General features: G+C 42.2%; 1 protein-coding gene across 4 annotated transcripts in view; it reads left to right on the top strand.

Annotated features, from left to right (window-relative positions):
- The window catches only part of GBE1 (1,4-alpha-glucan branching enzyme 1), a 202,961-nt gene that overhangs the window by 120,607 nt on the left and 57,078 nt on the right, over nt 1-25,276 (top strand). For all 4 annotated transcript variants that reach the window (XM_068266113.1, XM_068266114.1, XM_068266115.1 and 1 more), the window contains 3 exons: nt 10,116-10,231; nt 15,094-15,221; nt 24,476-24,574. In XM_068266113.1, coding sequence (XP_068122214.1) covers nt 10,116-10,231; nt 15,094-15,221; nt 24,476-24,574 — 343 coding nt within the window. The remainder of the gene's footprint in view (nt 1-10,115; nt 10,232-15,093; nt 15,222-24,475; nt 24,575-25,276) is intronic.

Consider the following 25,276-nt stretch of genomic DNA (forward strand, 5'->3'; position numbering starts at 1 on the left):
GTTTATAGAAATCTTTCAAACTACACGTAGTCCCCGGTTAACGAACGAGATGGGTACTGTAAGTTCGTTCTTAATCTGAATCTGCTTTTAAGTCTGAATACTGTGCCATCTCTGTCCCCTGTACCTCCCCTGTACCTCCAGTGTCCCCCTCTGTGTCACCTCTGCCCACTGTATCTTTTTATATACGTTTAAAAGCCATTTTTTTCTTTGATTTTTTTTTTTTTTTTTTTTTTATCTATTTTCTCAAAAACGACAAGTCCTTTTTGAAAACAAACAAACATTTTATTGACTTGTTCCCTCAGTATCACAGAATTCCAGCCGTTCGTATTGTTGGGTCCTTTGTAAGTCGGGGACTACCTGTATATATCGTAAGCATGGAAAAAAACATATTTCATGATTAATTGCAATAGCCAGTCTGAATAGGGGATGCCTTAAGGTCAGTTTTGCACTGTAAACTGGCGGTAGCGATGCGTCGCGCTTGCCGCATCGCACCATCAAAAACAGGCCTTCAGAAAACACTGCATTTGTACACGGGGTTTCCTGTCTGGTCACCAGCCAAGCAGGAAGTAACGCGCGCTTGAGGTCACGTCCACTCTTTAAAAAACCTACGCCGCAATAGATTAACTTGACATCTAGGCTGATGTAAATCGCTGCGGATCCCGCACGGTATCGTAGTTCTGCGCCAGTGTTAGATTAGGCACTTCCGGCACAGCATACCACAACGTGGGAAGTATGAACTTTAGGCTGCGGTAGCATTGCAGCAATTTGACGCACCGCATTGCCCTGCCCCAGTGTAAAAGAGCCCTTAAAGGACTTACGAGGTGAAAATCAGTAAAAAAAAGTTAAATGCCTATTGTGCATTAACATCTTTGGGGGACGCCATCCGCGCCCCCCGGTCCATTCTGCCGTATCTCTTTTATAAAGCCATGGCTCTTATGGGGTCCCGAAGGGTTCCTGGAGGCGGACTCAGAGCTGCGCAGCCGCGCTTGCGACTATGAGAACAGCCTAGGCGCGGCAGGACCCGATGGCCATGTTGATTGGGGCAGGTGGTCGGGACCCCACAGGAGCCATGGCTGTATAAAAGAGACGCGGCGGAATGGACCAGGGGGCGCGGATGGCGTCCCCCAAAGATGTTAATGCACAATAGGTATTTAAACTTTTTTTACTGATTTTCGCCTTGTAAGTCCTTTAAATTTACACTTGCTGGTGTTCTCCTTTAAAGGGATACTGTAGGGGGGTCGGGGGATAATGAGCTGAACCTACCCGGGGCTTCTAATGGTCCCCCGCAGACATCCTGTGTTGGCGCAGCCACTCCCCAATGCTCCGGCCCCGCCTCCGGTTCACTTCTGGAATTTCTGACTTTAAAGTCAGAAAACCACTGCGCCTGCGTTGCCGTGTCCTCGCTCCTGCTGATGTCACCAGGAGTGTACTGCGCAGACACAGACCATACTGGGCCTGCGCTGTGCGCTCTTGATGACATCAGCGGGATCGAGGACACTGCAACGCAGGCGCAGTGGTTTTCTGACTTTAAAGTCAGAAATTCCAGAAGTGAACCGGAGGCGGGGCCGGAGCATCGGTGTGCGGCTGCGCGGGCACAGGATGTCTGCGGGGGACCATTAGAAGCCCCTGGTAAGTTCAGCTCATTTTCCCCCGACCCCCCTACAGTATCCCTTTAAATCTCAATCTATAATAAATAGTTTTTTACAGTTACAATAGCAGCTGTTATGTCTTCAAAGTTAAGCATGGCTAAAGGTTTAAAGCCTCAGAAATTAGGAACAGCTGGTACCTAGGCAAACGTAGACTTACTTTATTATGAGACCGTCAAAAGCTATATATAGTTTGTGTTTTATAAAGATATTCAATATTTCTATACTTTAAACATCAAAGAGGTAGTAATTGCGTATTACAGACCATGAATATAAGCCATAGAATTGTCACAGTTTGGCATACCACTCTCCTATTATACTCAATGTCACCTTGCATTTCAGCCTTTTATTAATTAATATTCTAGAAAAGAGCGGCTAATCGCTGGTGGAGAACAGATTTCGCAACCAGATTATTGCCTTATAAAACTTAATATACTTTTTTCTCGTTTTGCAATTCACAGCCTGTCCAAGATTTAGCTTTTAACTCCTCCACTTTAAATGATTATCTCTAGTTTGAAGCCCGTGGCAATATGTTGCATGGCGCCCATTGGCTACGCGCTTAAACAGTGGCGGGGGGGGGGGGGGGAATAATTGTTTTATAAGAAGGATCTTTCAAGTAAGGGCAGGCTCACGCGTTTCACAGCACACCTGACAAAATACAATGACATTTGGGAAATGAAAGAAAGAACTTCAGAGAATCTGTCAAGGTTGGAAATTCGGGAACAAACGCTGCTTCTGCTTAATAACAGGAGCAAAGTGGGGAAGTTAAGGTAGTTGCTGCGGGGAAGGCAGGCGCGTTTGACTTAAAGGATGGAAAGGGAAGAAAATAGGCATTAACATGTACTGTAGAGTACTTTTTATGCCTAGCGCAATGCAGTTTTGCAAAGTATTATGCTGACGCTGGCTGACCTTTTTTCAGAGACGTACACTTGCCACTTTATTTAAACAAAACCCACGTAACTTACTTGCATGAATAGTGCTTGCCAAGCACTTCATCCCTGTGGAAATGTGATCTGTAAATCCTTAGATCCAGCCTGCATTGCTTCAGGATGATCATAGACTGTCAGGCCGCTTGCTCTCTCCTCCTGTTAATGTTATGGCCCATCCTTCGAGCCTCGTCTTGTGAGACTTGATGCAGTGCCTAGACCCAGAGCCAGCCAGGCCTGAGCATTACCAGGCACCAATGCCTTTATGGGCAGTAGCTCCATAGCACGGTTATTTTCAAAGGGAGTACTGTATATTCTGGCATATAAGACTACTTTTTAACTTTGAAAATCTTTTGAAAAGTCTGGGGTTGTCTTATACGCCGGATGTCATTGATGCCGGGTGATGCTGATACCTGATACCTGATGCGGGTATGTGACATGCTGATGTTTAACCACCAGGTGCTGGAGATTCAACGGTCGCTGCATATGCTGGGGGGAGCTCATCGGTCACGCTGCAAGGTCTGGGACGCCCAGGGTATGGAAGAAAGAGATTGCACTGTGCCCATAAAACTCGCCTCTTCCACCCATCTGGCCCACCCTATCCTGTTACCACCTCTCAGATCTCGCTGCTGAGGACTGTAGTGAAGCGGCGCAGGCGCACATGTGCGATATCGGAGATGCAGAGAAGGAAATAAATAGGATACAAGGGTGGGCCAGACGGGTGGAAGAGGTGTGTTTTATGGGCACAGCGTGATCTATCCTTCCATACCGCTCTGATCAACAGGGAGAACTGATCAATTCAACCAGTCAATCCCTTGTATGATGTTATATACTGGGTACCACATACAGTACAGCACCACTATCTCTTCATACATAACACCAGTATATGTTTTTAATTTTTTATTTGGTGTGCGTTGGAAGAGGGGTAGTCTTTTTAAACGGCGAATATATCCCAAACTCCATATTTTAACTGGAAAAGTCGGGGGGTCGTCTTATACGCCCAGTCGTCTTATATGCCGGAATATACGGTACTTAACTTTTGCTGGAAGTTTATAGACGTGACTCATTAAAATGACCTTTACATTCTGCAGCCAGCAGAAGTGTACTTAAAGTGAATGGGAACCGCATTGAAAAAAAAAAATGAAGCAAATACTTAACTAAGGAGAGGGAAGGCTCTGGGTCGTATAGAGCCTTCTGTCTCCTCTCTCAGGCCTGGAACCCACTAAAATCCACAAACGCAAAACGCAACCGCTAGCGTTTTGTCTGGGCGGTTTGCAAGCGGATTCATGCGCGTTTTCGGTCGCGTTTTGCAACAGTGTATTTTTTTGCTCAGCGGTTGTGTAGCGTTTTGCGTTTCGCGTTTTTATCCTGATTGGTCCTGTTAATTATTTTTAATTTTGTTAGTGTGCTGAACCGCAAAACGCTAGCAAAACCGCTCAGTTTAGGTATTGCTGAGCGTTTCTGCTAGCGTTTCAATACATTACATTGAAGCGCTAACGCTCCCAAAATGCTGCAGGTCCTGCGTTTGCATTTCTAGGAAACGCAAACGCTCCTGTGGAAGTTGCCCCATCCATTAACATCAGCTGAGCGTTTTGGCAAAGTGCTAGCGTATCGCAGCACTGCCAAAATGCTCAAAAAAACGCTCTTGTGGGTTCCAGCCCTTAGTGCTCTCTATCCTGTGCGGGCTCCACCCCGTTTCAATCCCCCGCCAAAAGGGTATTTGGAAGTCTTCGGGAGCCGTGTCCTCCCGAAGACGTGCGGCTCCATACTGCACAGGCGTGAGTGTGCAAGAGAGCGTGCTTGCACAGGCGCAGTACAGGGCTGCCCTTCTTCAGGAGCACTCGGGCTCCCTGAAGATTTCTGAAGCCTCCTTCGGCCGGGTAAAGCAGTATTTGACTAATTTAGTCAAATACTGCTACTGGGCGAGCCAGCACTGGAACGAGGGGACCAGGAGAGGAGCAGGAAGGCTCTATAGGACCCAGAGCCTTCCCTCTCCTTGGGTAAGTATCTGTCTCATTTTTTTAAATGCGATTCCCATTCACTTTAACCTTTTGGGGACCGACGTAGTTTGAATCTACGTCCAGCAGGTGGTGCTGCCTCCCTGACTGGACGTTGATTCAACATCCACGCTAACGAACCGTCCTGACGCAATCGTGCGCACCGTAGAGGGGAGATTAAGCGGTCATATGACAGCTGACATCTCCCCTCCGTGATCAGCAGACATCGCGTAGGGCTGCTGATCACGTGATCACTATGATCGCCGGCTGATCATACTGATCACTTACAGAGCTGCGGCAGTGGGGGAGGGAAGAAGAGGATCCACTTACCTTCCCGCCGTTCCCCCGACGATCGGCACTCCCCTCCTCTCTGGCCGGCATCCCTGCTGTATTGACGCTAAGTGCCGGGTCCCGGCTTGATGACATCATCAAGCCACGACCCGGGACTTAGCGTCAGTATGAGTCTGAAAGCCAGCGATTGCGGAGGTGTCTACAGCTGCTCATCGCTGTAGCCTGGGAGGTGAGTAAAGGCTTCCAGCAATACGGAGGGCACCTGGCCACCCAGGGGGGACCATACCAAAGTGCCCACAGTAGGGATCCGGCTGCCAGACCCCTTCCCAAACGCGCCCCCCCCCCCCCCCCTTCTGCATGTAAAATGCCTGGTCCTTAACATGGGGTAGGCAGCCGGTCCCGAAGGTGTTAAGAAGACTAGAGAAGTCTCAGGTTTTATACTTACCTGGGGCTTCCTCCAGTCCCCTTGAGATTGCTCAGGTCCTCACAGTCTTCCCGGGCTGGAGAATGTTCCCGGCGGGGCATGCGCACGATGCGAGACTTGGCCAGAGTATTGGGACATCCATTGGGGGGAAACGAGTGGCCCGGGGATACGGCTAGGGACCAGTGACATATTGTAGAATTTAGTAAATTAATCAACATACCCACTTTGGTGGTAAGAGGGATATGAAGGCTGACATTTTATTTCCTTTTACATATGATGAGCCTCTGCCCTAATACTTTAAGCCATAGACCCTGAACAAGCATGCAGATCTAACTTCTATGACAAATCTGACAAGATTACCTGCATGCTTGTTTCGGGTGTGGGATTTAGAACCTACTGACCAGAAAGATCAGCAGCACTGCCAGGCAACTGGTATTGTTTAAAGGGAAATAAATATGGCAGCTTCCATAGGTCTGACGCCTTTAATTTTTTGGGTTTCAACATCAAACACTTTGCTGAATTCTCCTTCTAGAGCATTCTGGGGGACAAGGTGTTTTTTCTACTGGCTATGGAACACTGAATATACAAACATTATGCAGAGCTGCACTAAAAGATGTCACCACTAGTAATGGTCATAGCTAGGAGAACTCATAGAGAAGCATGTGATTTGTTTGATCATCTGATAGATTTGCAAAGCTCTGGTTTGCCAGGATCAATCCTGCTTTAGCACATGATCATGACTAGCAAATCAGAGACTTGCATATCTATCACCTGACCACACTTATTGCATGCTTTTCCATGAGTTCTCCTAGATATGATCATCAATAGTCACCACCCATTTCAATGTAAATCATGGTTAGGAAAGATTTTTACAATGGGCAAATAAAAAATGAGTCATTTATAAAGTAACATAAAAAATAAGTCATGTTATTGATTACATTATGTTCAGAACAGTTCCTTTGAAATGTATGCTTGTTTGCAGTACACACTGGTGAAAGGTGTAACCAAGATTCCCTGCATGCATACTCTTATTGGGTTATTCTTGGACACGCCCAGTTGCCTCTATGCAGTCAGGTGTTTAGGCATAGCACCTATGCATACAGTAGTTGTCTGGAATATACTGTAGTTGTATTTTATTTCATTTCCTCAGTACCACAATGCAACCTTCCCTCTTTTTAACCATGTAAAGTGTACACACTTGCACTCACCGTCACCTGATAGGGATTGGGAACCGACACCTCAGGCAATAGGTCAAAGCTGCCTTCTACGGAGGCTGCCTCCATAGAAGCACAGTTTGGCGTGCTTCTATGGCCGTAAGGCATCTGTGCCCAGCATCCACCGCACTACTCCCTGATACCTGGTATGTTTTCACTACTTTTATTTGCAATACTGGAATGATGTATCCAATATGTTATGCATGTTCACTGCATGTGCAATCATCTGTTTACAACACTCTGGATTAAAAGTCACAATAGCAGTGCCGATCTCCCTCTCCTTTACTTCATTACATGGTACTATGGGTGGGGCAGCACGCAATGGAGCGATAGGGGTAAGGAAGGGGAGAAGAATGCAGTCAGGTAGTAATCAGACAAAATTGTTCAGCATGACACATTGGGGAGGAGCAAAGCTGCTGTGCACAAAAGATTGTCAGCAGATGTGTCTCGTTAAGTGGCCGCCTCGGCTCAGTTTAATCTAATATGTGTATGAAGCTTACAGTGAACCCACGGTAAAAATAAATGGATGAAATAAACAATTGTATTTATCCTCCTACTCCTAAAACGGACCTTTTTTTTTTTTCTATATCTTATGGTTTCATTTTATGTTTAAACGTTTACAAAGTAGATTGAATGTTTTATTGTCTTTGTCCAATGGCAGCCTATTAAGTGACATTTTTCTATCTCTTCCCTGCTCTCAGATGTTTTATTCTGCCGTGAAAACTTTTTAACTTGCTTATAAGTCATGTTTACTATATTCCTGACTAAGTACTGACAAAGACAGATGCTGTCACTTCCATGCCTGAAAATTAACTCTTTCAGGCTGCAAAATAATTAAAAAAAATCAAAACAGCCTTGCTTTTAATCGCTTCTGGACCGCGCTAATGGCAATCTACGCCCTTTTTTGGAGCGGTTATGCCTGTCAAGGTGTAGATTTGCTTCCATGCCGCCACTATTGATCACGCCTCTCTCCCGTTGCTGCAGGCCCCTCGCTCAGCCGTTGCTATGACAGTAGAGCTCTGTGAGACAGTTATGAGCCGATTTCATTGGCTCCTGACCCTGTAATCACTGTGAGTCAATCAAGCAATGTGATCACAGTGAGCCAGTGAGGACAATAAATAGGTTTACTAGGGGTGTCAGACAAGTAACACGAGGTTATCTAACATACAACATATCACAAGGTTACACATGCAAACAGAGTATGATGCATGATCATGTGATTCTACAGGCATTCAAGCCCAAGCTAGTCCATGGGAAGGGTGTCATTGGTGAGTGTGCAAAAAGGATGAATAAGCAGACACAAACTTCAAGGAAACCTAAACTAAGAAGGATATGGATTTTTCCTTTTAAAATAGTACCAGTTGCCTGACTCTCCTGCTGATCCTGTTTCTCTAATACTTTTACCCACAGCCCCTAAACAAGCATACAGATCAGGTGCTCTGACTGAAGTCAGACTGGATTAGCTGCATGCTTGTTTCAGGTGTGCGATTCAGCAACTATTGCAGCCAAAGAGATCAGCAGGACTGTCAGGCAACTGGTATTGTTTAAAAGGAAACATCCATATCCCTCTCAGTTAAGGTTCCCTTTCAACTATGGCTAAGTTAATACTAATCATTTTTTTTTATATTTTGACATCAGTAAAGTTTATTATTACAAGTGTATGTAGATTTTTGTTCATTTACTCTTCAGTGGCGTGCACACATGGGGTAAGGTGAGAGGAGTATGGAAGTTTTCAAATACATTCCCTTGTGAAAAAAAAAACTGATTACCTGGCTATCATACTGATCTGTTAATGTCAGACTTTTATACCACGTATGTGGGACATACAGGCACTTAAAGTGAACCTCCGAACTAAAAATCTACTCGGCAGAACTGAAAAGGCTTGGTGTTTCTACAGCATCAGAACTTTGTTTTTCTTACCAAAGCATCATTTTTAGCTACATTTTTAGCTAAGCTGCACCCATCAAAGAAAACTGCCCAGGCTTTTTTTCCCCTGATGCTGTGCAAAGCATGATGGGATTTCCTATGTTGTTCACGTTGCCTAGCAACTGGGAGGGGTGATCAGCACACAGGAAAGTTGGAACTGTGTCTCATGCTCCCTGTCACCTCCTTTCAACCAAAAAGATGGCTGCCCTCATGAAATCAAACATTTGCCTGTTCTTTTAAAACAGGGTGGGTAAGAGATTATATTACCTATCTATTTTAATTAACATAACGATTGTAACTTAATGACAGTATGTTTGTTTAGGCTGAAGCTCCTCTTTAAGTTAGTCTTGGGTCAGAACACCTCCTCTGCATACTTGTTATGGGCCAGTGACAGAAACATTAGACTCATGGTATTAGCACAATGGTCAGGAAACTACCCACATTTTTGTGTAAACTTCAACTTTTTATTGGCAGGTTTAATAAATGCAAAGGCGAACAAAACTAATATAAAGTGATGTCTGCTTTTCAGGGTAGTCTAACAAGGGCACAAATTTACTGTCAGAAATCCGTAATGGCGCTCTTCAGGGACTAGCTATTTTGTGGCTTGAGAAAAACACATTAAACTCAATAACTAGTCATTACGCACCAATGTGTTTTTTAACCACATCACTTAAGTGTTTCGCTACAAAACTACATTTGTAAGACAATGTTATTCTACAGTGAATCACTATAGTAACCAAATGTAGCCTAAACACAGGCTTATAGTAGTGTTAGTTGTTAATAACATTTTCGGTTGAGATCAAGTTTTCCATAGTTAGATTATATGTAATTAGATTTAGTTGGGACTCTGAAAGGTTATGTGGGTACTGCAGCTGTCTACTAGAAGAGAATTAGTAGTGGATAATATGTGCTACTTTTTTTTATCTATGCTGCGTAGGCAGAGCATCTATGCCCATTTTAAGTAGAAGGGTCTTGGGAAACATTGCTAACTCTTCATTTACTGCACCTCCAATCAGTCTTTATCGCCCGCCATGCGAGTTCATTCCAGTGTGTTGTATGTAGCTTCAGACTAATTTTTAATCAGGGTTGCATGTTTACGTTTGAACTTGATATCAATTTTCAAAAGGTAATATCTTCCTAAAACAATAAGTAAAAGATAAGTTACAAAAAATAAGCTTTTACACAGTGATATAAGCCTGTTGACTAGGTGATGCTTGGTGTGGCAGGGACAGTAAGTGGTAGCCGTATGGATGGAAAATTAACACTGAGCTGTATTGAAAAACAAAAGGGCAGAAGTGGTGTAATTTCTCGTAAACCTGACAGTGAACACTAAAAACAGAATATGTAAGCTAAGTAAGTAATTTCTTATTTTATGTTTTTATTTTCTTAATTTTTTTTTCAGTTAATATGGAGTTTTATTCCACTTTAATGTTTTGACTGATCTGTGTAGGCTGCTTTTATTGGGAGCGTGTTTGTAAGCATTAGGAACCCAGAAGGTTCTCAGATCGTTAGGGTAAAAAAATCAGTAAAGGGATTATGATTGTGTTATTGATCAGGGGGATGCTATTCTTGCATATTTATATTGTGAGCACTCTTATCCTTTGGTCTGCCTCACATTGCTCTTTCTTTGATCCTGTTAGGTGTTAAACATAAAATGAAAAATGTCCTCTTTGTATCTTGTGTTATACCAGCTGGGAAGTTCTAAGGTTCCTTCTGTCTAATCTGCGTTGGTGGATTGAAGAATATGGTTTTGATGGCTTCAGATTCGATGGCGTTACGTCTATGCTGTACCATCACCATGGAATTGGTATGTATATCATTCTTAACTTCTGTGATTTTACGAGCATACCTGTCTCAACAGATCAGTTCCCACAATATTTAATTACCATATCTATCATGCTTTAGGCCTGGAACCCACTACAAATCGCAATCGCTAGCATTTTTAATGAGCATTTTGTAATGGATTTCATGAGCGTTTTCTGCTGATTTTGGTAGCGATTTTTAAACAGTGTAAGCTTTTTACTAGCGATTTGCGATTACCGATTTTAATTCTGATTGGCCCTTTCAATTAATTTTTTTTTTTTATTTACAGTGTGCAGTAATTTAAAAACGCTATCAAATTGCTCTGTGTAGGTTTTGATGAGCGGTTACGCCAGCGTTTATATACTTTACATTGCAGAAACGCTAAATGTTAACACTCAAAAATGCTGCATGTCTTGCGTTTGCGATTTTGGTAATCGACATCGCTACAGTGGAATTTGGCCCATCCCATCCATTATCATTAGCTGAGCGTTTAGGAAACCTCCCTAAACGCTCAAAAAATCGCTCTAGTGGGTTCCAGTCCTTATAGACGATGCAGTAGTTTACCCTACTCCATTTTTGCTTGATAAAAATTGATAACTAGCCCAACCTCACTATTTAGAAATAGCCACTCATCACTTTAAGTGAAGCCGAGGTGAAAATAAAATTATATAAACTATTGTAGCTTTCCTCCTACTCTTAAAAATTGCATCCCATGGGCTGCCTTGTGTGGCAGATGAAGGCAAATGGGTGTTACTTTCCGGACGACCCTTGTGTACAACCACATACAGTACACCCAGATTACCCTTGTGTACACGTACATACGTACACACACGCACATGAGTGGGCACTGCCAAAGTAAGCTGTCCTGTCCGTGTAGAAGAGGATGAAAAAAGCTGTGTTAGTAGCTTATTAAAATATCCTAGGTTAGATATTTTACATGGATGAAGAGGTGAGTTCCTTTTGAAAATATTGGTGGTTATCAGTTGCCCAATAGGTTGTTGAACATGGGCTCCTAAATGGGTACAAATGGATGCTTCACTGTGAATTTGCACCCTTATTACGAATACATGTATTGGCAAGGCAGAAATGAAGGCAGGGTTCACACTTATCAAAATCCTGAAGTTTTTCCTACACTTACGCCCATATGCAATTCACTTTTTCTCCTGAGTTTACTCCTAGGAGATAATTTTGCAATGGAAAGCGTACCAAAAAGTACAGGGGTTGGACAAAATAATGGAAACACCTTGAAAATCAACAAAATATATTTTAATATGGTGTAGGTCCACCTTTTGCGGCAATTACAGCCTCAATTCTCCGAGTTATTGATTCATACAAATTGTGAATGGTTTCCAATGGAATTGTAGCCCATTCTTCAGTTACAACACCCTCCAGTTCTTTTAGAGATGATGGTGGCGGAAATCGACTTCTTACTTGAATCTCTAATAACGACCATAAATGCTCAATAATGTTGAGGTCTGGGGATTGAGGTGGCCAGATGAGATGCTCAACTTCATTAGAATGTTCCTCGTGCCATTCTTTAGGGCTCTTTCACATCAGACAACGCGAACAGGAGCCGTTCTCCTGCACGCGTTGTCTGCCTGCGGCGTGTCGTCGGGTATCTGCGGTGCGACGCAATCAGCGGCAGTAGCTGGTAATTAAACCCGACGGAAAACGTCGGCTCGCGGGTGCGTTGGAGGAAAAACTCCGCCCAGGTGCGTCGGAACCGCAACGCATCGAAACGCAACGTCGAGTGTGAAAAGTAAAATGAGTCTATGGACTTTTATCTTACCTTGGTTAACGCAAACGGCTGCCGTTTGCGTTAACGCACAAAGTCTGCCCTAATGTGAAAGAGCCCTTAACAATTCTAGCTGTATGGATTGGGGCATTATCATCTTGAAAGATGGCATTCCTCTCCTGAAACAGTTCTTGAACCGTGGGATGAACTAGGTCCCCCAAAATTCCTAAATAGTCTCGGCTGTTGATTCCCAGATCATCACAGAACCCCCGCCATGTTTTACGGTTGGGAGAAGGCAGTCTGGGTGAAATGCTTCTTTCGGCTGTCTCCAAACGTACACTGGGCCGGAGGTCGGAAATAAGGTAAATAGTGATTCGCCAGAAAAAAATCACATTTTTCCACTGCTCGAGGGACCAATTCTGGTGGTTTCTTCTACACCACTCTAAATGCTTTGAAACATTTGTCTTTGAGAGCAGAGGTTTTCGAATTGCAGTTCTTCCGTGGAATCCAGATTTGTGCAGCTCCCGACGAACGTTTTTTGTGGAAACTGGGTTCTGTAGGTGTTCATTCAGCTCTGCGGGTATTTTAGGAGCCGTGGTCTTGCGAGCTTTTCTAACAATTCGACGGTCTCTCTCATACAACTTTCGGCCACAACTGTGCTTTGCTGAGGACGTTTTTCCTTCTCTTTCAAAGGCAGTCATTACTTTTGAGACAGTACCTCTTGAAATGCCAAGCATTCCGGCAGTTTCTGTTACAGTAGCGCCTGCCAAACGAGCACCAACAATTTGGCTTTTTTGAAAGTCTGAAAGATCTGCCATTTTTATAAATTATAACCAACTTTTGTTTAAATGTCTGTAAAAACAATTATTTTAAACATATTAAATAACAAAAATAATAAACAAAACACATTTAACATATGTCAAGTTTTGATTGCTTAAAACATGTTCAAAGATTATGATGCCAAAATGTTAGGTGTTTTCATTATTTTGTCCAACCCCTGTAGGTGGAAAGGTACTTTCAAATTAATTTGGAGTATTTGTTTGCTTGCTGGGAGTGTAAAAGGCTTTTTATTTACAAGTTGCAGAAATATCACCTAGGAGAAAACACAGGTGAAAAAGTGAATTGCATGTGGCCCTCAGTGTTATCCTATGAGTCACTATACTCTGTGTGCGTTATTGCTATCATGTTTAGTGTGCGGTTTAAAAAATGGATGGCTTGCAACATTCGTATAGTCACAGGCCATGCAGGAATAAAAAAAACTATAAAACCGCATACAATCACAAATGCATAATTGCAAAAACACACACACAACAAAAAAAAGTGTAAAAACACAAGTGAAAAATAAATATGCTTTTCTATGCAGGACAATTGTGCACCCCGACTAACTCTCTAAATACTATTTTGATTTTGTTAGTGTTATTTTTTTCTTTTTCTCAGCATTTCTCCTCAGTCACATAACCCTGACTGATTGTCCTAACCCTAAATCTCCTTACTGAGGATTCACCCTGATTTTCCTAATGTTAACCCCTCCTGGAGACCTATCCTCCTCTCCTAATATTAACTCCTTCCTGACACCTAGCCTTCTCCCTAATGTTAATCCCTATGTGGTGCTTTACCACTTTTAACACTTTCCATCCTAGTCTTGGTGTTTAAATCCTATCCAATACGCACCTTCTTTTGTGTGCTTCAGCTTCTGCATCCAGTTTCACACCGCACTTTCTGTTAACTTAGTCACTGGGGAACCATGACACTGACCCCTAAATTATACCTTTATGTCATTTTTGGCCATCCAAACCAAACCCCTATATTGCTGTATTTGGATTAATGCAGGGCCAGTTCAAGCTCCAATGGGGTCCCGGGGCAAAAGCTAACCGAGGTCCCCCCTATCCCCAACAAATTCAGCAACCCGGGGGGCCTCTGAGCAGGCTGCAGCCCCCCAATCTCTCCCCTCAACTCAACAAGGAAAAGAGCTTGCACATCTAAAATTAATCTTTATTGTTTCCATGTAAAAAAATATTTCGGAGCCACGTAGGACCCCCTATATCAAGGCAATGTTTGCTCGGAGGCAAAAATCTATCCGCTGCTGTGCAAAAGTTCCTGCAAAGGAAATTGGAGTCTGGCTCCTCCAACACAAACACTCGCAGAGAGCAATGTGTATTTTCTGGAGCTGCTGTTGCTTATACCAGGCAATACACATCGGCAAGTTTTCTGTCAAGTGACAGGCAGCCTATTGGGCCAATCAAAGTGCGGGGATGATGTCCTTTAAAGTGATTGGACCCGCAGGGGCTCAGGGCAGGACGAGTGGAGCTCTCGTCATTGCCAATTAGGAGGCACAAGTTCGTAGCTCTCACTATGCTACTCTGATAAGGCACATTAACTCTGATAAGGAGTGTTTATTCTGATAAGGAGTGTTTATTCTGATAAGGTGTGTTCACTCTGATAAGGTGGGTTAACTCTGATAAGGGGCGTTCTCTCTGATAAGGTGTTTTAACTCTGATAAGGCATGCTATTTGTCTTAAGCTGGCCACTAACGGTCCAATTTCTAGCGAAAAATCGTTAGAGCGATCAGAAATTCTGATTGGACGAAAAATCGTTCACTACACCATCAACTAACCAATCATTGCTTCCGATCTATCACGACCACCAAGAAAATCCAAATTTTCGTTAGACGGAAATTCATTCGGGCGACATTTTTTTCACTCGTTCATAATCGATTGTGCCCACCAATGGAGATTATTTACAACCAATCCGATCAGAATTTCTAATCGCTCGAACGATTTTTTTCATAAGAAGTTGGACCGTTAGTGGCCAGCTTTAGTGATTCAAACCTCATGTGTGATAGAAGGTTATACATCACCCAGGAATATGAATTGGGACCAGGCTGAAGAGGTTGTCAGCAATATTGAGGTGGATATGTCCACCGGTTCTGCGGGCATCACCCCGCTTTTTCAAGACCCTGCATACGTATACAAGTAAAGCGGTTCAGCAGAACGTTTTTATTTTATAAGCTTTAGAAAATAAGCTAAATGAAATAAGCTTTAGAAAATAAGCTTTTTTTTATAGTATATATTATATTACTGGGCACTTACATATAATGTATGTAAATAATCTCAATAATATTTTCTTCATAGGAAGTGGATTCTCTGGCGATTATAATGAATATTTCGGTTTACATGTGGATGAAGACTCACTCGTCTACCTCATGCTGGCAAATCACATGACTCATTCACTCTACCCAGAATGCATTACAATAGCTGAGGTAGGTTGACCTTGTCCTTTGTAAAGCTTTAAAACAAACAAAAAGGCAGATCATTGAAATGAGGCTAAATGGAGACGGTGCCTGTGTGCTAAAGTAATGCTGTACAGAAGCCAACTTTGAAAACATGACAGCGTAATGCAATTTTAATGGCTGCATTCTGCTATGAAAGAAAATATGTAATGGCATCACATAACGAGAGGATAGATTTCAATTCCTCCTTTGAAACTTGACATTTTTACATTGTCTGACATGTAATTAAATTGAGTACGTAGGCTGAACGCAACATTCAAGACCTTGATGTATTAGGCTCTGTATAGCTGGCGCATTATATTGCTAATTGAATTTTAATTAAATCGGGACACCATCCTATAACGTCCTGCAATGGGAAGCTAGCTGAAGTCGAGATACTGCGACAAACTCTCTGCTTGGTAGGGTAAAGCAAAGAAATGAGAATGCTTTGTGTTACAGATCAATCTACATTTATTTTCAGCAACTGCATACTTAGGATAAAATAACTTTTGCATTTGGGCAATAAGTATTAATGCTAAAGCAAAAGGCTTTTTTTAGACAAGACACAGACATTTATATTGCGCTTTTTTCCTGGCGAGCTCAAAGCGCCAGAGCAGCAGCCACTAGGGCGTACTCTATAGGCAGTAGCATTATGGGGTCTTGTCCAAGATCTCCTTACTGAATAGGTGCTGGGCTGGCTTTCTGAACAGGAAGAGCCATAAGAGCCATCTCCTGTGTCAGAGGCAGAGCCAGTACATTATCAACAGTCTTTAAAGAGATACTGAAGCAAAATAAATATATGATGTAATGAATTGGTTGTGTAGTACGGATAAATCCTAGAACATTAGTAGCAAAGAAAATATTCCCATTTTTATTTTCAGTTATATAGTGTGTTTTATAGCATTGCATCATTCTTTAATATTTGCAGTTTACACACTACTCAGCATTCTAAATGATTTTCTCAGAGCAGGCCAGTGAACTATTGACTTGTCCTCTGGCAGAGAAAAAGAAAATTCTTCACTGACAGCTGAGATAACAAACTTCAGAAGACAGCCCTCTCTGTGACTTTGAACTCTTCCTGTACTGGAAACAATTAGACTTTATTTTATATAGTTTTTTTTATAACACAGCATCATTCTCTAATATTTGCAGTTTGCACACTACTCTGCATTCTAAATGTTTTTACTGGGCTGGCTAGTGAACTTTTGAACTGTTCTCTGCAGGAAAAAAAAAACAGTACAGTGCCAGACACTTGAGATAATGAGCTTCAGAAGACAGAGCTCTCTGCGACTTTGAAAGTCGTGGCGCTCAATGGCTTTTTTGCATAGATAACTGGAGTTTCTTAACTCTTCCTGCACTGGAAACAATATTAGACTTTTATGTTTCTACTCCTAATGTTTTATTTCTTAGCTGTACTACACATACAAATCATAATATAATTTTCTTTTTCACCTCAGTGTCTCTTTAACCACTTCGGTACCAGCAGTCTCTGGCCCCTTGAAGGACCACTATGGCAATGTAATCAAATAAGCTAGATATCCATCCACAGTGAGTAGCACAAATCTTTATTAGGAATCAAATTCATAAAACCAATTAAAAACCCACGACAGTGAATACAAATGCAAGGCTTGCGAAAATATTGAAAATGCGTGCTAATAATCACAATAGATCACATACTCGGGTAACAATAATAGTGGCTGCAACCAGGCAAGAGTCAGCACTGTTTTGAATAGGAAATCCACAATAATAACCTCTATATGATCAATTGTACTGCTGCCACCGGATGGTGTGTAACCACTTGCAGATGCAACTAAGATTCAAAATAGTTGTGAAATAAATCTTACCCAGGGATGTAAGCACCACCCGCACGCTAAGCCCTGTATCACGTCCGCGCTGCTCGCGCGTTCCGGACTATGTCCTTCCGCTTGATCTTCGAGGAAGAACATAGGGAGTGAAAGAAGCATTTTTAGTGCCTCTTAATACATAGGCGACTTTACTGCTTGTGACCCATACCTCCCGGCTTCTGTTTCATCTCTAGAAGCACTAGTAATTGTAATTGTAACAGTAATGACTTGTGTTGTATTCCTTACTAGCTACTGTCATGTGTCGACAGTGGTATGAATCCCTGTTATTAGTGATGACCTACGGCAAATGATAACTCATCTTAACAGCATAATCATTCATAGTCATCACACTTCAGAGGGAGGAATGCAAATTTCCTGACTGAAATAATGTTTTTGAAACCATTAAATTTTAGAACTACATGCAAGTTACTTGACTTGAGAAACGGTCTTTTGTTTCAGGGTGATGATTTGCTAACAATTGTTGTACAAATATGCTCCTGGGTTCCTTGTTTGGTAGCTTGTTCTGTCCTATGGTGAGGAAAGAAGGGAGGACAGACAGGATGTGCTCTGCTTCAACATCAGTTGGCTGAGGCTTTTTCAAGTCACCTGTTATTTTTTTCTCAATAAGCCTTTGTTTGAAACTTTTCAAATCAATACAAAAAAAGAGAACATAAAGTAAAGGTGCAACAATTAAAATCCATCATTCCTATAGGTAGTTCAAGAAACAAACGCATTTACCAGAGAGTACAAAGACCGCTTCCCAGTGCAAAGAGAAGAGGCCCAGTAGCGAACCTCCTTCCAACCTATATACATGAGCATTAGATGACCTGTTATTGGAGTGGGCAACAAATGGTGAAAATATGGTAGTTGGTCTAAAATCCAAAAAGAGAAAAGGAAACTTAATGGCCTCAATTCTTGTAGGGTTATCAAACAAATGACCTCATGTGAGGTAATTAACCTCACGAGGTAATGAAATTTAGCAATTCTGGTAGATTTTAGTCATGTTTTACCTCATGAGGTAATGACATTTAGCAATTCTGGTAGATTTTAGTCATGTTTTACCTCATGAGGTAAATTATGAGGTAATCCTTGAGGTAAGTTGCATTAATTTTATCGAATATAGCTATTCTCATGGAAATTAGGGGGCATGTTAGCACATAATTTAATGATCAGTTTAAGACCTGCCTCTACCTGGAGGTAAAGTCAATTTGTATGCATTTTACAGCTTTTAGTGGAGTTCCTATTGCTGTTTTATGGTTGTCCCTATTCAGGCTGTGTAATAGAAAATAACAGTAGAAATAAAACTCCAATATTTACTGGATTTTTTTTTATAAAGCATGCCTATATATATACTTTTCATAGGTTGCTACAGAATCAAATACACGTTTCCCCCTCAAAAAATAAAAAAAAAATGTTCCAAAGACTATTCTAACTTGTGGAAGGCAATTAAAGACTACTGTTATTTATTTACTTCATGCTTACTGCTGAAATACCTCATTTTACTTCATGCTTTACCTCATGTTCTGAAATGGAGAAAAATCTTTCAGAATTGCTAAAAAAAAAAAAAAAGAGGAAAATACCTCATGAGGTACTTTACCTACAAAAAAATATTTACCTCACATAGCTACCAGAATTGAGGCCAATGACAACGACTATCCACAGCAGGGAGGAATCAACTTAACTTGGGGACTAAGGGAATGAACGAAATCTTCTAGAAGGAGGATCCCCATCATCAGACATATAATTGACTTAAAGCTCACACCTTTTAGATCTAGAACAGTTGCTTATGCATATAGTAGGGCTGGATGGAAAAACCACAAAGAAAGATAGAAAACAAGGATAGAAGTCCAAGTCAGTGGATTTATAAAGCCAGGGCGCACAAGAGATTATGATTTTGGTTGAGCAAGTATTTTTTTTTTAGGTGACAGATGTCTACCGTGTATGCATAGCTTCAGTATTTAGGATCTTACCAGTGCCAAACCTCTTTAATGAGGACCTTCATCTAAAATCACAGTGCACAGAAACGCCCAAAGCTCTGGTGCAAAATTTAAATAGATAGAGAGAAGCCTCTGGATCCTAATGAGACTCTCATTGGCGTCCTCCAGTCCCTCGTTGCAAAACACGGACTCTCCAAACATTACAGACAAGTGATTGTCGGCGATCTGATTGGGCCACGCTCTTCAGGTATGAGCGCGCCCATACTGTGCCGCTCGTGCACAAGCTGCACCATGCTACTGTGCAGCCGTGGCTGCAGCACAGCAGTGCTAATGCCAGAATAGGAGCGTGACCCCGATCAGCTGGAGAGTCGCCGTGAGTGGCAGAGGACCAGTGGACACTGAGGGAAGCCTCATGAGGATTCAGAGGCTTCCCTCTCCTTAGGTAAATATTTGTTTCTGAACCTACCAACAAATGCCAAGTCCTTCACTTAGACGGGCTTGATTCTCTCTCTTTGATTTTATAGTCTGCTACTTCTAGGAAGTACTGTTTTCACAGCACAAATACAGCTGCAAATGATTTGTATTACTTCAGTAGCCCCTCTTTATGTGAACATCAAAGACGCTGACACCATTCAATGTTTTGAGGTGCTGGATCAAATCCAAAGGATCAGCACACTCCTGTAGAAATCAGTGTTGTTTATTCCCATAATGCACCAGATTTCTATTCAAATCACCAACGATTGTTTCACGGCCACAGTGGGTTTGTCAAGGAATTAACCATTTACCATTCTGTTATATGCCTTGACGAAGGGGACCCGCCGTGGCCCTGAAACGGACGTTGGTAATTTGAATGGATATCTGGTGCATTATGTGAATAAACATAGATTTCTGCAGGAGTGTGCAGATCCTTTGGATTATTTCCTGTTTACATGAAGGATACTCTAAATCTACATTTAGCTATGTAAAAAAAAAAAAAGCATAAAAAAAAACACACAAAAGATCATTTTATATCAGTGGCCATCGAATAATAAAACCTTCACCTTCACTCAAGAGCATATTTTTCGCATTCCGGAAATGCGGGGCCCATTTCGCTATTTAAAAAGAGCCACATTTCACATGACTAAAGATTCCCTTGAAATGATGTTGTATTGGTTAACTTGTGCTGCTTGCTGACCCCCATTGTGTTCATTATGATCTCCCAGGTGACTGAAGAATACACCATAACGAGCAAAAATGATTTCATTTCACTTTTCACTGTCATTTAGGCTTATAGCCGCATAATGAGTGCATTTTCCAGGTGTGTCCTTGATAAATGTTAGAAAACGAATGACAATCAACACAGATTTGGAAACTCATTGTTTGAACTGCACTATTATGACCATAACATTTTAATTTTAGCATACTGGGTAAGATGCGATGTAATGTCTGAAATCAATGGTCATTGAAATAACCTTGTTTCATACTGCGAAGGCTTTGAGGAAGAAGAGAAGGAGAGGAAAAAAAATTGGAAAGCATTTTGATGTTCTCGCTGTGCAAGCAGGCAATATTAATTTTCCCAAAACTAGTCTTTTGGGGAAAATTATCTATCAGGATATGCTGGCTGCTGAATTTGTATGCCAAGCCGCAAGCCGCAATCAAAGAATTGATGAGTAATGGCTGCATTATGGGATTATTGCAAAGCACACAGAGCTGGATGAAGTTGCTTTTAATGTTCGCGTTAGCACGTCGGATAAGTGTCCTACAAAAGCAGAACTGTAAGCACAAATTAGGTGCTGTGTATATATATATTTTTCTTTTGTTAGAGAGCACTTGTTCAGATTACAGTAGAAGGTGATGACTCTTGATTGTTAACCGTAACCTCCGATAAATCTGAAAGTCGAGAACCAGGAGCCCAATGGTGCGATATCGCAGGTGTAAGTTGCTCTGTTGGAAAGGATATAAGGCATAGACAGCACAGTCCCGGATATAAGGAATATACAGCATAGTCCCCAGTATCCGGTGGGGATCATCTGATCCTGGATGCATGTGCTTGCCGGTTGCTTTAGCAACCGGCCAAAAATAGCACTAATCTCCCCCCAGGTGCAAGCAGAATACTCAGAGCCTCCAGCAATGTCCTACATCAACTCGCAGGCTCCTAGCGGGTTTCTGTGTACGGAAGCCGGAGTGTCAGCTGACCGGCATCGGATCATGGGACTCGCCGACTTGCATGCACAGGCACTGAAAGCCGCTAGGCGCCCAGGAGGAGATGCAGGACTTTGCTTGAAGCTCTGTGAGTATTTTGCTGTACTTAGAAAGGTAGGTTACAACAGCTTGCAACCACCGTCAGAGTAACGAGGCGCTCACGTTCGTTTTACATCGAGTATAAGGTCTTTTATTGCCCTGAAGAAGCGGACCAGTACCCACAAAACAAGTTGTCTTTGTGTGCTTGAAAGCATATACACTTTTTCCAATATATTTTGTTTGTTCTTCCGAAGAGGTAAGGCATATTACCTCCTAATTAAGTTATAGCAATTATATATAGTATATACCAGGGCACCTCCACCGGTCTTAGGGCCCTTTTCCACCTGCAGTCGCTAGCGTTCACGCTGAACGCTAGCGATTGCTGAATCGCAAAACCGGCGATTCCCCGACGTTTTGCGGCCGCGATTTTGCTATGCACTGCATTATATCGCTCCGCCGCGCGTTCGGGTAAAAAACGAATCGCGGTAGTGGAAATGACCTACCGCGATTCCTATGTTAAAAAGCAAACCGTAGCGATTGTAAAATCGCTAGCGGTTTGCGTTTTTGCGATTCAGCCAGCGCAGTTTGCGCTGGTGGAAAAGGGCCCTTATTGAGATTATTCAGATTACGTCTTCAGGCTTTCTGTAAGGATCACTTTTTTGTAAATCTATGTATCCGCTTTTTAATAAGGTCTATTGACAAACTCCTAGTCTCTAAAGGTGCCCATACATCAATAATTTGTTTCCCTCTGCTCCAATAGATTAGCCTTCCCATTCTAAGATCAAACTTGTTTTTAGAAAAAAAAGTGCCTGAAATGGTTAATAGTTTTTCTTTTATTTCCGCCTGCAGTCTTACCAGTCACTGAGTTTTGCAGGTTGAGCAGAAGCACTTAGCTCTCCAGACTGCTGATCTGGGGTTAATACTTGAGAGTTTGTGTACAAGCTACAAGAATAAACAATCTGAAAAACAGCAGAGGGGAGGCGGCTTTACTTCTGTACCAAGAAGTGTAGCCAAAGTATCAGTAGAGTGCCGTTTAGGTAAGAAGCTGGTGTGGTATCAGAATGCCCTAGATTAGGAATGTCTTCTTAATGTGATGACGTAGCCATCTCACGTCATCATGCTAGGCGCCGTCACCAATGCACATGCGTAATGGGAAAGGATAAGTTTCAACATTCTATGCCTGGCGTATACATCTGTGCACAAAACCTACCCTACCTACATCTCAAAGCTTGTTCACCGGTATACACCAGATCGTCCCCTCCAGTCCTCCCAACGACCTTCACCTAACTGCCCCTCGCATTTCCCACTACCTTGCGGGCCTACAGGATTTTTCAAGAGCTGCCCTCACCCTCTGGAACTCCCTTCCACCGCCCATCACACTTGCTCCCTCCTTCAACACATTCAAGCAAGCCCTCAAAACCCACCACTTTAAGATGGCCTACCCACCCCCTACCACACAGTAACTCTCTACTGAATATTTATTCCACAGCCTACCTAGTGTTTCCAACCCCCCCCCCCCCCCCCTAGATTGTAAACCTCTGGCAGGGTCCTACCTTCCCTAGTGTAGTCTACATGATTGTGTGCTCCTTTCCTATGACAGCCTCATACTTGTATTACTGGGCCTACCTAACCAGCGCATAATCACATAATTATGTATCTTGTACCGTTTACCTTGTATAGCTTTGTTCTATGTTGTATAACCTTGTTATGTCTGTCATTTTTGTATCATTGTATATATTTATTGTCCAGCACTGCATAATATGCTGACGCTTTATAAATAAAATAAATAATAATACTACAGGCCATTAAACAGCTGATTAGCAGCTGATGCCGGCAGATCTGCGCAGTTGGGCGATCAGTTTGAGCTGCCCACTCACCGGAAGCTCCAAATGGCCTACACCAATTCTCTGTATGAGGGTTCTGTTCTCCATACCGAGTGCTCCATTCTCACTGCACACTGATCTAATATAATATTATGTGTAATGATGAGGCTGTGCGCATGGAGAATGGATCAGTGTGCAGGGAGAACAGAGGTGCTGCTAATGCCAGGGCATTCTGATACCACACCTGCCAACACTACTGAAAGTAGTAAGATGATATAATATACAGCCCTACTACCGTAGAAAAAGGCAGTGACACACTGCAGGCGCACTTTAAACCACTGTGGACCTCTAAGTGGGTTCTGTCTTTAATTGCAATACTTACTAAATCAGAGACCATGAGCCGTTTTGATGGGCTAGGCTTGATGTTTGAAGACCAGTAGGGAGGGAGAACACATTGGGGGGAATGTATTTTGGTTTCAAAATTACTTTTTCTTTCAGACATATAAAGGGAAATAGTGCAAATTGCAGTAGGTACAATGGGTGTGAAATTTACAATTCACGATAGATGAGGTAATTGTAACGGTAGTTAGAGAAATTACACTGTTGAATTATACAAGTTGTACAATTGAAGTAAAGAAGAAAGGATAACATAAAATATATAATATATAACGTAAAACATGAAACATAATGCAGGTAACATGCCAACTGACGCTTGCTATTCGCCAAGTAGCTTAGATATTGCTTAGGGTATGGAATTGAGAGAAGCATAATGGGTACACAGTATGGATCAAATTTGTACATCAAAGAGAAAAGGGCGTTGGCCATGATCATATTTAGAATTGTGCAAGTGCTTGTCTGATATCGGGAGAGGTGACGTTATTTAGCCAGGGTTGCCAAACCTTGTCAAAATGGTGGACTCTGCCAAATTTGCTTTAATTTTTTTCATTGAGCATAGTTTCATGCATTTTATCTAGTACACATCTGTACGTTAGTTGTTGTTGGCGCCATTGAGATGCAATGTAGGTCTTAGTAGTATTAGCTGCGAATTGGATACGTTTATGATGGGCATAAGGAATATCTTCGGGTTTCTACCCCGGTAGGAAAATTAGTGGATTAGTTGCAGTTAGATCGAGAGAGTTTTGTTTAAGATATTTGTTATCTTAGACCATAAGTGTGCGACTTTGGGGCAAGTCCACCATGTATGATTCATTGTACCCTGGGTTTGGCATCGGGGGAATGTATTTTAGAGTTGCAGCTTGATAGGTAACTTTGGACCACTACTCCACTATTGTTTCAGTGGTCCCTGCACCTGTATTAATATTTCAGACTCATTGTTCATAGAGTTTGTTACTCATTCAAATGTAATCATTCTAGCAGTTAATAATTTAGGGAAAATAAACTGTATGCATTTGTTTGTTCAGGACGTGTCCGGGATGCCAGCGCTTTGCTCCCCTATAGCACAGGCCGGTGGTGGGTTTGATTATCGACTAGCAATGGCTGTCCCTGATAAATGGATTCAGGTGAGTTCAACCTTCTTTTTCACTTTCTTACTATTTCCTTAGTGTTTATTTGTATAGTAAAAACCCATAAAGCAAATTTGTACGTAAGTCATACATCAAAGAAATTTGACCGCCTTAGACAGAGTAGACGTTAAAGGACAACTGAAGTGAGAGGGATATGGAGGCTGCCATGTTTATTTCCTTTTAAGCAATACCAGTTGTATGTCAGTCCTGTTGATCCTCTGCCTCAAATACTTTCAGCTATAGACCCTGAACAAGCATGCAGCAGATCAGGTTTTTCTGACATTTTTGTCAGATCTGACAGTATTAGCTGCATACTTGTTTCTGGTATTATTCAGACACTTCTGCAGCCAAATACATCAGCAGGGCTGCCAGGCAAATTGTATTGTTTAAAAGGAAATACATATGGCAGCCTTCATATTCTTCTCACTTCAGTTGTCCTTTAAGGGGAACTGTAGTCACAATTTTCCACTGTGCCCTAAGGGTCCTTTTGCTTGGTGAGATGCGGTGCGATTTGGGAAAAATCCCACCACACTGCAGCTAAAAAAGTCGCACTTGGGTGGTTCCTTCATGAAGCAATGTGCTTCAGGGCTTCAGGGCGGCAACAGTTACAGTAGGGGTCCCACATTTTTTCTGTCAAGGGCCAGGTCAATATACTTTAGACTGCTGGGGGGCCGGAATATACATAAAATAATGTAGGAA

Source organism: Hyperolius riggenbachi, chromosome 2 (genome assembly GCF_040937935.1).
Source record: "Hyperolius riggenbachi isolate aHypRig1 chromosome 2, aHypRig1.pri, whole genome shotgun sequence".
NCBI classification, from domain to species: Eukaryota; Metazoa; Chordata; class Amphibia; order Anura; family Hyperoliidae; genus Hyperolius; species Hyperolius riggenbachi.